The sequence below is a fragment of the Chiloscyllium plagiosum genome, unplaced genomic scaffold (assembly GCF_037043375.1).
Source record: "Chiloscyllium plagiosum isolate Xiang-an unplaced genomic scaffold, Cpla_swu_hap1 HiC_scaffold_17, whole genome shotgun sequence".
NCBI lineage: Eukaryota > Metazoa > Chordata > Chondrichthyes > Orectolobiformes > Hemiscylliidae > Chiloscyllium > Chiloscyllium plagiosum.
The window spans coordinates 43016762-43033651 of record NW_028270155.1 but is presented as its reverse complement, the minus strand read 5'-3'; the positions used below and the strand labels follow the sequence as shown (position 1 = coordinate 43033651).

Here is a 16890-nt window from a genome sequence, read left to right as displayed (position 1 = left end):
CTGTTTCTGCTTGTAAATGAATCGTGAATGAGAAGGCATCAGTTTAAAACAATGTGAGAAAACAAACGTCTTCAAACAGTGAGTTGTTAGGGTATGGAATATGCCTAGAAATGTGCAGATTGAATTCAGGTACTCAAAAGGGCATTTGATGGTATTTTGTTGTGTAATGGTGTGCAGGGATATGGAGAAAAGACAAGAGATTGGCACTAGATGGTGGAGTTTGACTAGATAACATTTAGGGAGAAAGTGAGGACTGCAGATGCTGGAGATCAGAGCTGAAAATGTGTTGCTGGAAAAGCGCAGCAGGTCAGGCAGCATCCAAGGAATCCTGAAGGGCTTATGCCCGAAACGTCGATTCTCCTGTTCCTTGGATGCTGCCTGACCTGCTCGATAACATTTGGTGCAGGCACAATGGGCTAAATGGCCTCCTGCATCATCAGAATTCTGTGATGCTATAAAGTCAGGGTAGTGAGCACCTTGGAGGGAAACTGGCAGGTGATGGTGTTCCCATATATCTGTTGCCCCTGTCCTTCTAGATGGTAATAGTCACGGGTTTGGAATGTTATGGACTAGGCTAGACCACTCAAAACATTCTTGAGCAGGCAGCCTAGACCATAACTTTGCAATTTGTTTCAGTAAGTGTATAGTGAAAATTACCAGGAGTAAATTAGCGAGGTTTTAATACAGAAAAACGCTTATTCACAAAATTACACAATGAAACACAAAAAAAGAATAAAAAACTCTGACAGAACTCAGTCTATCCAAACTAGCCTTAATTATGCTGCTTTGAATATACTCAACAGTCCCAATAAGCAAACCCCCTTAAAGACCAGTTTAAAAAAAAAGTGGAACAGATGCTTTCAGGTTGAAGTTAGAAAGAGGGAGGGAGAGATTCCACATAAGCAGACTGTTTTGGACTAAACTGTTCAGCTAGAAGATTAGATTATATTAGATTAGATTCCCTACAGTGTGGAAACAGGCCCTTCAGCCCAACAAGTTGGAGTCCACACCGACCCTCCGAAGAGTAACCCACCCAGACCCATTTCCCTCTGACTAATGCACCTAACACTATGGGCAATTTAGCATGGCCAATTCACCTAACCTGCACACTTGGACTGCGGGAGGAAACCGGAGCACCCGGAGGAAACCCACGCAGACACTGGGAGAATGTGCAAACTCCACACAGATATTCGGCCAAGGCTGGATTCGAACCTGGTGCTGTGAGGCAGCAGTGCTAACCACTGAACGACAGTGCCGCCCAGAAAGCTGACTACTCCCCCTCCATTATACAGGTCACTTCTGAAACATGACCACTTTGGTCTGAAGTCTCATTTGTTTACATATAAACAAAAAGGCCTCTGAATACCCTTTAATCTCTGTACCAAACTAGTCTAATCGACACCGGAAGCATTTATGACCTCTCTTGAAAAAAAACAAGGACATAATATCCTTGAGAAAAGGAACAGCTTTTAGGAAAACGTGAACCAGCTTTGTGACAGGAGGATGCTGTATAAGACCCTTAAGAGAATTTCTGCAGTGCATCTTACGAGGTGGTACACACTCTTGCTACTGTGTGGTGGTGGTGGAAGGAGTGACTGTTTGTGGATGTGTCAAGCAAGTGGGCTGTTTTGTCTTGGATGCTGTCTAGCATGTCAAGTGTTTTTGGGCCTGGAAGAATACATCACACCTCTGACTTCTGCCTTGTAGATGATGGCCAGGCTTGGGGAGTCAGGCGAGTTATATGCTGCAGTGTTTGTAGTTTCTGCTCTTATAGCCACAGTACTTGCAGAACTAGTCCAGTGTCCCTTCTAATCATTGGTAACCTTATAGCATTGTTAGTCGTGAATTCAGTGGTCTTGCCATTGTATATCAAAAGTTGATGCTTAGATTCTCTTGGTATTGGAGGTCATTACCTGACACTTGTCAGTCCAAACCTGGATATCATCCAGATCTTGCTGCATGTGTTTGAGGAGTAACGAATGGTACTGAATATTGTGCTGTCATCAGCGGACCTCCACTTCTGACCTTATGATGGAGGGAAGGTCATTGAAGCAGCTGCAATAGTTGGCTAAGGGCACTACCTTGAGGAGCCCAACAGGAAGTGCTCTGGTTCTTGTCCTTGAGCTCAGATGACTGATCTCTAACAACCACCATCATCTTCCTTTGTGCGAGGTATAATTCTAAACAGCTGAGCAATTGTTTTTTTTTGGAAATGTGGCAGCTAAACAGTTTATAGCAGGTCTCATGAACAACAACAATTCGATAATCTGTTTTACTGTTGTTGGTTAAGGACACAGGAAAATCCTCCTGCCACCCTCAAAGCAATACCATGGGATTTAACGCCTTCGCAGGGTTGGAAGACTGAGCCACGACTTAATGTCTCAACTAAATGGCCTCCAACATCATGGTATTCCTCCAAGTTTGCACTGGAATGTAACTTCAAATCTCTTGTTTCACTTGAATCTGTAATCTTCCAAGTCAAAAATGGGGAAGTTCTCAATGAGCTATAGCTGATTTAAGCAAAATACTTGTGTATTAGCCCTGCAAATCTCACCATTGAGCATGCAAACCACATTCCTTCTCAGCAGAAACTAGTTTACCATCAAATGTATGTACTTTTATTTACTCCGATCATATTATTGTATTAAATGGTAGAGCTTATTTGAGAGGCCAAATGTCCTGATCTGACTCATAATTTTTTCCTCCATTCATGGATGAGGGTGTCGCTGGTTAGGCCAACATTTACTCCCCCCTCCCTAATTGCCCAGAGGGCAGTTGACAGTCAACCACATTGCTGAGAGTCTGAAGTCACAAATACGTCAGACCAGCAAGGATGGCAGTTTCCTTCCCTAAAGGAGATTTGTGAACCACGTGGTCTTTTCCAACAATTGACAATGAATTCATAGTATCAATACATTTTTAATTCCAGATTTTCTTTTATTGAATTCAAATTCAACTATCTACAATGGCAGGATTCAACCCAGAACATTATCTGGGTCTCTTGATTAACAGTACAGCGATAATACCACTCGGTCATTACCCCATCTTTTTGGATGGTGGTAATTTTTTTTACCCTGCTTCTTACTTTTTTTTAAGCAAAAAAATTATCTAAACTTTAGCTTTGTTGAAATGCATTCACTTATGCACAAATAGATATGGCTGAAGAAGGTCCTGATCCTTGCTTTACTTCTTTCAAAATCCCTGAATATGGGGAGATGAAATTAATTGATTGTGTGTTTTTTTTATGTTTTGTTTAGGATATTGTAGATAATTTCCCCTGCTCATGTACAATTTGTTATAGCTGTCAAATGTGAGCCAAGCTTTCAGAGCATGTTGTTAGATGTGGATGAGCTGAAGGTTTTCTGTGTGAGAAGACAAGTCTTAATAAAAATATTCATTGTTTTCAGTTTTGTAGTTATAATACAGTCTGAAAGAACTACATAATTATTGAGTCAGCATATTGTGGTAGAGGTATGCATCCTGAGAGCCCTCTTCACTTGTTCCTGAATTTATATTTGTGACTAAAAGCAGGTTTTGCTGTATTTGTGAACATAAGAAAAATGTTGATAAAGCACTGTAGCATTTCATGATAATTTAGAAAGTTACCAAGTAACCTAAATGCCGCAAGCTGTCATCACTTTGATTACGCACTTGCCCTATATGTAATGCTATGCTATTCAACTGAAAAGAAGTCAGTACTAGATAAATGTCCAGTATTCTTCCAGGCTTTTTTTAGATGTAAGAGACAGAGATTGGGATGGGTCCCTTTGTCCTCATCATCCATTCAAACACCCTCCACATTCAATAGATAGTTTACCCTACCTGTTGAGCATTGTCACCGTAAAATTCCTCTTATTTCCCTCCTCTCCATATTCTGAAAGGATCGATCCATTTAGAGCATCCTGAATCAATCTGCCATTACACTTAACGCCCTGTCCCCTTTCGATAGCACCCTCCATGTAGACATGAGATGCAGCATCTGCTTTTTCACCACCACCTTTCTCTCAATCCAGAACCGAAATACTCCTCCCATCTGAAACAGTGAATTACTTTCAAGTTCGCATACTCCCTTTGCTGTTCAGTGTGTCCCCTCCAACTTGGGTCACCAAATGCAGATTGCATGATTACTTGCAGACCAAAATTGCAAAGCAATTGTTAGTTTCCAGTTCTTGGTATTTCTAATTTTCCACTTAAATATCTCTTATTTTCTATTTGTTAACGTTTGATATTTTCTCATTTCCACTTTTCGTTTAACTAATAAGATTGGCAGACTTACTTTTTAATTAAGTTTATGTTTGATATGTGATTAATAGTAATTTTATAAATAGGGAGCAATGTGGTCAAGAAATAAATTGATGAAGCATAATTTGGCTGATTTGTTTTGTGACAGTTGCTTTTTAAATCGCAGGCAGTAGAGGCAAAACTAAGGGATTTGATCACTTTTTTTTTCTTTTTTCTCTTGGTATATTTTTGCAACTTTTGATTTATGCTACTTTCTATTCTGTGTAACTAATTGTGAATTTATGTCCCATTGATAACTTTAACATTTTTCATTCTTGAAGGTTGTAACACTTTGATCATGCACCAAATAAGGATTTTGTTTCGTATTTGTTCATTGGCTTTGGGTGTTACTGGGTCGGACAGCATTTGTTGTCATCCCTAATTATCCAAAAAGGAGTTAAGAGTCAACCAGTTTCCTGTGGGTCTTGTGTCATATCTGGATCAGACTAAATAAGGGTGACAAATCCTTCCCTAAAGGACATCAATGAACCACAATGGTTTATCAACAATAGTTTCATGATCATCATTAGACTTTTAAACTGAATTTTCAAAAAATCTGCACTTGCTGATTGGAATAAAGCTGAACAAACTTCAGCATCTAAGGAAATGATTAATGCTTAATATAATTATTAATTATGTAACTTGAATATATTAATGCAATGTATCTCCAATCATTTGGATATTTTCACCACAAATTTGAAAGACTGATATCTTTTAGCTTCACTGTTAGAATTAGCTATTGAAACTGGGTCAGTCCTGTCATTGGTGTTTGGATACCTGCACAATTAAAAGGTATAATAGTACATCAAATATAAATCTGTGAATTGGCTTTTAAATCAGATCATGGCAAAAAAGACACAGCCAGTGTCATATTTTTTGAATGTTTTAATTATGAATCGAACGATAGTGATTCAGCAAAGATTAGGAAATTCCATTAAGCAGCAACCAGTTCACATGTGGTAATTTGAGCCAACCATGTTGCCTGTCTTTTTTTTTATTCAAATGGCTCCAGCTGGATGAGCTCCCACAAGTTTTGAGAACTGCATGGGTTTCCTCTGGGTGCTCCGGTTTCCTCCCACAGTTCAAAGCTGTGCAGGTCAGATGAATTGGCCATTCTAAATTGCCCGTAATGTTAGGGGCAGGGTTAAATGTAGGGGAATGGGTCTGGGTGGTTTGCTCTTCAGAGGGTCGGTGTGGACTTGGTGGGCCGAAGGGTCTGTTTGCGCACTGTAGGGAATCTAATCTAATCAAATGCACAAAGCTTTTTAACTGCATCCATAGAAGTAATCATTTAATGTTTCAAACCCCCGTTGGACTTTTTTATCCCACCAAAATTGTCCCTTTGCCTCAAGCCTAGAATTTATTGTTGTTCAGTTCAAGTATATGGAGTCATAGTCATACAGCATGGTAACGGAAGTACGAAATTTTATTCTTAAATCAGGAACGCGAGGCAGTTTAAGATTTCCAACTCCAGTGGACATGATGAGAGTCATGGTTTTCAAACTTTGTATTGTAGACCTACAATACTTTTGAATATATCATGTGACAATTCAAGAAAGACTCATCCAGTTGGGCTTCCAGCTTCTTGACAAATTATTTTTGAGAAAGACCAATACATTTTAGGGTAAATTTTCACTGACCAAAGAGCACCACAGTAACTTGTCACTTGGCTTTCAGAGTTTACAACATTTATATCAAGATGTGAACAGTGCAAAAAATGGCTTGTAATGTTCTTGCAAACAACAACAACTGACTGGAATTTGTTTTAGAGCAATTCACTTACCCTTATAATCAAATTTGTTTTCAGAGTTGGTTTTACAAAATTTTAAATGTAACTGCTTTCCCTTCTAATACCTTGCATAAGTTATGATGTAAGATTTCTGTCGTGCCTTGGTCTGTTTAAGTGATTGGCTATACCATTCATATCCTTGTATTTGCCACGAGTTAACAAATCAAATTGGTTGCATAGTATGCTGAGTGAAAGTTTGCCAGCAAATTCAGGTTTAAATTTGTTGTTTCTCTAAGAGTTAACTCCTGAGAATGTTTAAGGCAAAAGTGAAGACTGCAGATGCTGGAGATCAGAGTCAAGATTAGAGTGGTGCTGGAAAAGCACAGCAGGTCAGGCAGCATCTGTGGAGTAGGAAAATTGATGTTTCAGGTAAAAGCCCGAAATGTTGATTTTTTTTTTTTCCTGCTGTGCTTTTCCAGCACACCACTTTAATCCTGGGAATTTTTGCCTTGATGAAAGTAAAGCATATTTGTTACCACCTTAGACTTTAACTTTATGGATATTAAAAACTTAATCAGCATATGACGCTTGGGGACTGGTAGCAATTTAAATCCGAGTGGATGCTGGTAAAATTATGTTACCATTTAAAACGTTTTCAATTACAGCACTAACTTGAATGCATTTGTGGAATTGAGGAAAGATTTGATTAAATAGAAGCCTGTATGAAATGACATGATGTATGTTCATATACATAATTACAATATTCATATTGTGATTGTATTGCATATAAATTTGAAATGCAGAGGGGGAAGATACTTCAGTTTTCAAACTTAACTGGATTACTGGTTCTTGATTTTCTTTGAAGGGGAAGTAATTTTTCAGACTATATTTTTTGTTTTGCTTGTGGCAATGCATTGTGAAGTCAAACTATTCATGCAGACCTCTAATATAAATGCAGTGTGCCTGTATCATAACATGTTTCAGCAATTGTTTTTGTGTTCTGTTTTTGAGTTTGCTGGCTATTTTATTAAATTTATGATATTTTTTAGTCTATAATTCCACAAGTTGCAAATTCAGTTAGTGGAATGTTGCAGATAAAATTCATCCACTATTTTCAGAAAATAAGAAATAGTGAATTGGAAGGTTTGAGCACTGCTTAAATTCAATACCAAAAATGGCTTTTAGTTATTATTCTCAGAGTTACACCAATTGGTACTGATATTCTGTATGATATAGGTTGTTTTTTTTTAAAAAACTGGCCACAGTACCCAACTGCCTGAGAGACGTTGTATAATGTGTTTGCCTTAAAGCTATTGAAGTTAAGACAGTGGTAAGTTTCAACAGTGAGTGTGATCATTTTGCTATCAAGGCTATTTAGGGATATGAAAGCAACATGGATAAATGGTGATCTGATGCAGATCGGTCATGATCTAATTAAACGGTAAAACAAACCTGAGGGAATAAATAATTCTGTGTTCCTGTTTTCATGTTTACTTTCTTTAAAAATAGCGTTTTCTCCTTTTTCTGATGTAGTACACAGTTTTCCTGCTCTGCAGTACAATTGTGATGAAGTATGAAAGGTGTTGCGTTTTTCAATGTTTTACTTAATTTGATTGAAAGTCTTGATTATCTGATCCCTTAAATTCTGTTTGGCTAAAGTCATATTTATTCCCTTTCAGTTTTAATGGTGATATGATACCCGACATATTTGGAACCATCAAAGGGAACACAAAGCCACAGATATGCTCATTGATTGGAAGGTAGGCACTGGCATTCACACTGCATTCCATACAAGTAATTATGTTTAAAATACATTTAGCTAGGTTTCAGCTCCAACCATCTGAATTTTTTTTGTAGTAGAAGCAAATATCTGTTTGTACCCTTTGTAGTTCTGTCAATTTGAATAAATCAATGCAGAATATCCTTTCATTGTTAACGTGTACTCCATTCGTAGAAGTACGGTAAAAAGTTTTTACAACATCTGCCTCATTATGGCGACACCTTAGGTACAAGTACCTAGGTACATTCTTGGATGGAGCAGTGGAATAAAAGTAATTGCATTGCTTTACAGAGTTGAAAAATAAGTGTAAAAATAGGACATCATTTAAAGGGTTGACATTAAGGTAGGAAATTTCGATCGATATTTTCATTGTAGTAGCTCAGCGCAGGGCCTCCACATGTGGTCTGACTGCCTGTGAACGACCCCAGTCCAACAGCTGTCCCTGCTCATCTCCAAGCCCTGTCCGCTCCATACTGGTACTCAGCTGCTCCAAGGTAAGTTCCAGGACTGCCTCTCCTCCTCCGGGCTCTGTCCAGGAGTTGCTGCCTGTGTGCTGCTCCAAGGCTGCTTCCCTGTGTGCTGCTCCAAGGCTGCTTCCCCATGCGCTGCTCTGGAGATCGCAGGCCCCGGTAACTTGCTGCCAGTACTAAGGGAAGAAAAGAAGAAGAAAAGAGTGGAAAACACAAGGGAAGAAAGAGTACAGGTGAGCAGAAGAGCTCCAGCAGAAGCATCCTACTCTGCCGCCATCTTGATGTTGCAATTACGTTCCACATGAAGGAGTTAATTATTGAGCTGCTAATGGAATTCTGTCATCTGAATAAACCATGTCACTTCTACAAAATATAAATATTTACAAAACCCACATAGTAGCTGAAGCGTTTGAATGTACTTTAAGTTGTCTGAATTATTAGAGTAAATTAAAATTACTATTTGAGTAAGTAAATAGCATGATCACTTTAGGGGAAAAAAGTCATACACACACTTGTTCATTAATTTGAGCATAACCTATTTCCAGACTGCATTCCAGTGTCAGCCCTTCTGTTTCTGAATGCTTTGGTTAGAGGATTACTCAATCTTGTTGGTTCTGTTTAAAGATCCAGAAGGCAACCCATGCCTGATGAAATGTCAAGTATCAGGAATGTGTGCTGAAAACCACGCCTGCCCTTCCTATCAAGCACCCCATACACCCCTTTTTTTATGGACTCCAACGCCTGACCTTTATTCCATTCTTTATCACCTGTCGCCTAAGTCACTCCACAGTCTTGCATCACAGGGTGCATTACCAACTGCTACTACCACTTCCTAATGGCACTGGATGGGACACTGCATAGATCATATGTGTGATGATGCTGCTCCTTTAAACAAGGTTATGTTATCCTTGTTTTTTTTTTCCCCAGAGGGTTTGTAAACACAGAATTCAGGAGGTCCAGGTTTGAAGGGTTTTAGGACCAGTTTGATTATAGCTAACAAATACTGACTTGGGCAAAAGGCTTTCAAGGTTTTTAAAAAGCACTTCGTGTCATAGAGATGTACACCACAGAAACAGATCCTTCGATCCAACGCATTTATGCTGAGCCAGATATCCCAACTTAATCTCGTCCCACTTGCCAGCATCTGGCTCATATCCCTCCAAACACTTCCAATTAATGTACCCATCCAGATGTCTTTTAAATGTTGCAATTGTACCAGCCTCCTCCACTTCTACTGGCAGCTCATTGTGAAAAAGTTGCCCCTTAGATCTCTTCTTTATCTTTCCCGTCTCACCCTAAACCTATGCCCTCTAGTTTTATTCTATCCATGCCCCTCATGATTTTATACACCTCTATAACATCACCCCTCAGCCTCTGACGTTCCAGGGAAAACAGCCCTAGCCTATTCAACCTGTCCCTATAGCTCAAATCCTCCAACCCTAGCAACGTCCTTATAAATCTTTTCTGAACCCTTTCAAGTTTCACCACAACTTTCTAATAGGAAGGAAACCAGAATTGCACGCAGTATTCGAACAGTGGCCTGACCAATGTCCTGTACAGCCGCAACATGACCTTCCAACTCCTGGACTCAATACTCTGACCAATAAAGGAAAGCATACCAGACACCTTCTTCACTACCCTATCTACCTGCGACTCCACTTTGAAGGAGCTGTGAACCTGCCCTCCAAGGTCTCTTTGTTCAGCAACACTCCCGAGGACCTTGCCATTAAGTGTATAAGTCCTGCTAAGATTTGCTTTCCCAAAATGCAGCACCTCGCATTTATCTAAATTAAACTCCATCTGCCACTCAGCCCATTGGTCCATCTGATGAAGATTCCATTGTGATCTGAGGTAACCTCCTTCGCTATCCACTACACCTCCAATTTTGGGGTTATCTGCAGACTTAGTAACCATGCCTCTAATGCTCTCATCCAAGTCATTTATATAAACGATGAAAAGTAGTGGACCTAGCTTGTACAATGAAAGGAGAGTGGCCAGTTCTCCCAGCTTACCTTTTCTCTTCGTTGATTTGGTTTTAGCAGGTGGTCAGTAGTGAAGCTGCTGGACCTAAATAAGCAAGTCCATGCTGATCCACCCTCTATGACATCTCTCCCGTAAGAACTTGTGTTGGATGTTTCCTTTCTTTTGCAAAAGTGTGTTTATGGGGATTGTTGCAAGTATTTTAAACAGCATCATTAAGTTGGGAAAATTTGTTGGGTTTTCAGATAGGTTAAGTTATTCAGTATTCTGTTCTCTTGTCTGTATTTCATTTGATAATCTTGCAAATAAATTCTGGTTTGTTTAAAAGCCAAACCAGTTGGGACAGCTGCATCACTCCAGGCATATCCACTCACACCTGCTTAAAACAACTAGCAAAGTTAGGGTCTGGGCTACTTGAAACGTTTTGAGGCGGTTTGGCCTGTTCCATAACACACACGACCCAGAGACTGATCCATGTACCTTTTTTAAATTTGTATCTTCTCCTGACATTCTGTTCTAATGCGTGTGTGTATGTTAAACGTCCATGCATTTAATAACTAATAAACTTTTGTTAAAACAAGAAAATCTGATTAAATTATTCCTTTTAAAAGCATAAATTCATTTAGTATGGGAGAATGATATCCACAAGGGAAAATATTTTATTTTAATTCACCTAGTTGCAACCAACTAAGAAACTGACCAAATAAACAAGGGGAGCCAGTTCACTGTCCTTGGCATGGATCTAAACAATTTGGAAAGTCCTAACAAATTGGGGAAGCTTGCTGGAAACTGGACATAGTAGCTGGCAAGTGTTAAGTAACATTTGCCTTGCACATATGAATGATTGTTTGGTTAGATTTTGTTAGAAATAATCATGTGTTGATGTTCAATGGCATTACCATAATTGAATCTCCCATTATCTGAAACCTGGGAGTTACTATTTACCAGAAACTGATATGGACTCACTGTATAAATACCACATCTACAAGAGCAGGTCTGAGGCTAGGAATACTGCAGCAAGTGAATTTTCTCCTGTCACCCAAACCTTGTCCACTATCTACAAGACGCAAGTCAGAAATTGCCAAGATGAATGCAGCTCCAACACTACTCAAGAAATTTGACACTATTTGGACAAAGTCTGTTTAATTGACATCACACCACAAAAATTTCCTCCCTCCTTCGCCAATGCACAGTAGCAGCACGATATACAATGTAGAAGATGCACTGCATAAATTCTCCAAGGTTCCTTAGACAGCACCTTCAGAAGTTACTATCCATACAACAGAAATAGCAGATCCCATCAATAAGTTACTTTCCAAGCCATTCATAATCTATCTTGAAAGTATATCACCGTTTCTTTGCTGTCGTTGGGTTAAAATCCTGGAGCCCCCTAATGATGTTGTGGACAGAGGTCCAAAACGGCAGCTCACCATCACATTTTTCAGGGCAATGTATGATGGGTATTCATTGCCGATCTAGCCAGTAACTCCATTATCCTCTGAATAAAGAAATTAGCAGCCTGCAACCTGACTAAAATCACTGACATTCAGCAGTTAGTGACATTCTAAGAAATAGTCACATTATTGGATTTTATACTTCCTGCTACTTAATATTGAACAAAATAGAGTCATAGAGTTGTACAGCATGGAAACAGACCTTTCGGTCCAACCCATCCGTGCCAACCAGATATCCCAATGCAATCTAATCCCACCTTCCAGCACCCGGCGCATATCCCTCCAAACCCTTCCTATTCATATACCCATCCAAATGCCTCTTAAATGTTGCAATTGTACCAGCCTCCACCACTTCCTCTGGCAGCTCATTCCATACACGTACCACCCTCTGCTTGAAAAGGTTGCCCCTTAGGTCTCTTTTATGTCTTTCCCCTCTCACCCTAAACCTATGCCCTCAGGTTCTGGACTCCTCAACCCCAGGGCAAAGACTTTGCCTCATTTATCCTATCCATGCCCCTCATAAACCTCTATAAGGTCACCCCTCAGCCTCTGTTCCAGGGAAAATAGCCCCAGGCTGTTCAGCCTCTCTCTATAGCTCAAATCCTCAACCCTGGCAACATCCTTGTGAATCTTTTCTGAACCCTTTCAAGTTTCACCACAACTTTCTGATAGGAAGGAGACCAGAATTGCACGCAGTATTCTAACTGTGGCCTGACCAATGTCCTGTACAGCTGCAACATGACCTCCCAACTCCTGTACTCAATATTCTGACCAATAAAGAAAAGCATACCAAATGCCGCCTTCACTATCCTATCTATCTGCAACTCCACTTTCAAGGAGCTATGAACCTGCACTCCAAGGTCTCTTTGTTCAGCAACACTCCCGAGGACTTTACCATTCAGTGTATAAGTCCTGCTAAGATTTGCTTTCCCAAAATGCAGCACCTCGCATTTATCTGAATTAAACTCCATCTGCCACTTCTCAGCCCATTGGCTCATCTGACCAAGATCCTGTTGTAATCTGAGGTAACCCTCTTCACTGTCCACTACACCTCCAATTTTGGTGTCTTCTGCAAACTTAGTAACTGTACCTCCCTATGCTCTCATCCAAATCATTTATGTAAATGACAAAAAGTAGAGGGCCCTGCACCGATCCTTGTGGCACTCCACTGGTCACAGTATTCCAATCTGAAAAACAACCCTCCACCACCACCCTCTGTCTTCTACCTTTGTGCCAGTTCTGTATCCAAATGGCTCGTTCTCCCTGTATTCCATGAGATCTAACCTTGCTAATCAGTCTCCCATGGGGAACCTTGTTGAACGCCTTGCTGAAGTCCATATAGGTCACATGAAATTTGCAGTGCTTTCAGTAAATAGGCTTATTTGCATGTTTTTATGCTTGCTTTTAACATTTATCTGCTTCACTAAAATACTTTAGGAATTCGAAAGCTGTATTTTGGTCTGACTTGATACATGAATCTCTTATTCCATCAAACAAATGAAAGAACAAGAGTTTTGCCGATTTGTATTATTCACTAATTTTTAATATAATTATGTCCGTTCCTGATTGCTCACCCACAGATAGGAACTTGACATTCAGAAATTAATTGTAACATTTTGCAGCACCACCACAGTTTTAAAACAAAAATAGGAAACATTTAGATCACTGCAGGAAGACTGCATTTCCTGAGATGTCTTATTTTACGATGAGATAATGAAATAAATCTCCTTGCTTAGGAGGTCTTGTGCCATTTTTAGAAAAAGGGCAAAGGATTTGTCATGCAAGGAGAAAGTGAGGGCTGCAGATGCTGGAGATCAGAGCTGAAAATGTGTTGCTGGAAAAGCGCAGCAGGTCAGGCAGCATCCAAGGAACTGGAGAATCGATGTTTCGGGCATAAGCCCTTCTTCAGGAACGGCTCATTCCTGAAAAAGGACTTATGCCCGAAACGTTGATTTTTTCCTGTTCCTTGGATGCTGCCTGACCCGCTGCGCTTTTCCAGCAACACATTTTCAGCATTTGTCATGCAATCCAGGCCAATATTTAGCCTTCAATCAAACTATACAAACTGATTATTTATCTGATTGCTGTTTACAGGACTTTTGTGCATGCAAATTAAATGTGGATTTTCTAATGCTGGAAAAGCAATTATACCTCCAAAATATTTCCTTTACTATGAGTTATTTAGTAAATCCTGAGAACATAAGGTGGGTGTATAGTATTTTCCTTTATCTTTCCTTTTCTGAGACTGACAGATCATAAATAAAATGCAGTTCACCATTAAGGATATGAATGATCTTTATTCCTTCATGTGTTAAACATCTGTAAAGGATGTAAGCACCAATTCAGTAATGATGACAATGTTGTTGGACAAAGCAAATGGCAAATTACAACTTGTATAGTTTCTCCAAAGGATTTGATTCACAATAATAGCAGGAACTCTGATTCATGTTGATGCAGTGTGCTGTAGCGAAGTAAGAAGATCAACTTTGTTTTGATACAGTGATACTATTGGAATATAACGAAAAAAAAACCCTTCTCCTTCAAGATGCAATATTGAGCCCTAATTTTAAAATGTTAGTATGCTGTTACACGTCAGAACTTAATGAAGGTCAAAGCTGTTAAGCAGAAAACTTTCTATTTGGAATAGATTTATCAATAAGAGGTCAAAAACATCACTTTCCCCACATTACGTAAGGTTCTGTGGAAATAGTCTTCATTTGTAGCACTGTTTTATTTCTGGATACCTTAAATTAGCAAATATGTATTTCTTATGAAGATCAGACAGAATGATAGCTGACTTGGCTGACAAAATAAACTGGGTTTGTATTCACAAGTTTATAATGTTGGCCAGTAATCTAATTAAGTTCTTTTATAAGGATTTTTATAGCGCATGGAGAAATTGTTTTAGATTCCATCACCAAACAAGAAGACACAAAGATTAGGGCCAGGCCATTTAGGAGTAAGGTCAAGGATTACATTTTTCATACGTAGTATCATTTGTAAAATTTAGTTACTTTGTTTGATCAACAGGTCATCAGTATAAGTGGTAAATAAGAATGTATATTTGTGTAGTACTTAGATGACTTCAGGAAATCATATAAGTTCCCAGATAGGGAAATATAGCAACCCTTGCAAGGTCCCAGAAATAGATACCTATCGAATAATCATAATAGTTAACTTAATGTTTATTGATAAATGTTGCCCTGGAAAACCCCTCTCCTCCTCCTCAAACAGAGCGAGTGATTCTTTTATTGTCTACATGACAGAATCTTGGCTTAATATTTCATCAAGATGATGGTGCCTCTTACACAGCAAAATTACAACTGTCCTGCATTAGGATTTCAACTGACACAGGCTCAGTTCTTGCCATGGGTGCAAGCCTTATTCCCTGATTCAAGTATGAATACGTAATCATTTAGCCAAGGCTGACGCCTGTTGATACTTTTGTGATCCCAGCTGTACAATACTGAACAGTGAATCTTTGTTATTTTGTTAAAGAATAAAGTGCATGGAAGATCCAAGGGTAAGAAAAGATGCAGCAGGCTTAAATTGAAACATCAAAAGTATCTTCATTACATAAATTTGAACAAAACAAAGATAAGCATTAATCACTAAATAGATACACTGATCACAAAAGATAACTCTTTTAAATTATATTATTTTGTAATTAAATGCGGCTTCACCTCCTTAAGAACATTTACGTCCCACATAAGTTAGTGGACAGCTGTGACCAAATGCACCACAACAGTTTAAATGGCTGACAATCACAGCAGGTCAGGCAGCATCCATGGAGAAAAAGCAAGTTAACATTTCGGGTCTGGATTCTCTTCTGTAGAGCTCTGAAGAGTCATCTAGTCTTGAAACATTAGTTTGTTTTCTCTCCACGGATGCTGCCTGATCCGCTGTAATCTCCAGAATGTTTGTTTTCAGGATCATCCAGATATTTGAGGCTCTGGATTATCAAATTTCAATAAACCTCTGTGTCCATCGCAAGGGGTTCCAAATCCTCACTTTGCAAAATCTAGCCTCATGGTCATTCTAGCTTGGAATGCCTCAAAGACTGCTAACACTGTAGCAGTTTAAAAAAAAAAGATGTTGTGCTGACCTTTCGTCCTGCTCTAAGATCAAACTAACCTCCATACCCTTCATTTGACTATCTTCCATGTGCTTATCCAAGAGTTGCTTAAATGTCCCTAATGTATCTGACTCTACTACCACTGCTGGCCATGCATTCCATGCACCCACACTCTGTGTGGTTCTTTTTCTTCTTCCAGCATAAAATTTCTCCATAGCTCCTACATGGGTGCCAATGCCCAAGTGCAGGCATAGTTGTTAGACTAGTAACCCAGGCATCCAGGTAATGTTCTGGGGATCTGGGTTCAAATCCCATTGGAATTTAATAAAATTGTGGAGTTTGAAGTATAATGATAACAACAGGACAACATTGTTGCAAACCAAGTGAGTTTTTACTAAAAATGGCCTACATCTGACTCCAGAGCCACAATGTGATTGCTTTCTGAAACAAGATGGATCATCTGACATAAACGAAAACTCTGAATATGATGATGGAAAACACAGCCCTGTCAACCCTGAAAAATCTTCCTTCTGAAATTAGTGCCAAAATTGGAAGAGCTGTCTTTCAGGCTGGTCAAGACATAGTCATACTCATGGAATCATACCTTACATATCATGTTTGAGAGAAGGCCATCACCATTCCTGGATATGTCCTCCTCCCAGTAGCAGTAGTGGTGACACAGTTGAGAAAGAACTGCCTAGCAGTTCTCAATATTGATTCCTCTTTTCCAGAGATGCCCTGTATCCTAAATGCTAATTTTCTGCCAATTTCACTGCACCTAAGATCAGGAAATGGTTGGGGCCACTGCCTACTGTAAGATCGATGGACTGTGATGATATTCCGTCAATGGTACTGAAGATTTCTGCTCCAGACCTTGCTGCTGTCCTATAGAAACAGTACCAGTATTACTATGACAGTGGCATCTGCCCAAGAATTTAGAAAATTTCCCAGGTATTTCATATACATATATAAAGTGGGACAAACTAATATGGCCAATTTACTGTCTTTTCAGTTTACTCTCAATCATTAAAATATTGGAAGGTGCCATCAGACAGCACTTGCTTAGCAATAGCCTACTCGATTTAGGTTCTGCTGGGGTCACTCAACTTCTGACCTTATAG

The 16890-nt window shown here is 39.3% G+C and overlaps 1 protein-coding gene across 1 annotated transcript in view; it reads left to right on the top strand.

Moving 5' to 3' along the window:
- itfg1 (integrin alpha FG-GAP repeat containing 1) overlaps positions 1-16890 on the top strand; it is a 237556-nt gene that overhangs the window by 21947 nt on the left and 198719 nt on the right. The window contains exon 5 of the mRNA XM_043706920.2: positions 7690-7770. Coding sequence (XP_043562855.2) covers positions 7690-7770 — 81 coding nt within the window. The remainder of the gene's footprint in view (positions 1-7689; positions 7771-16890) is intronic.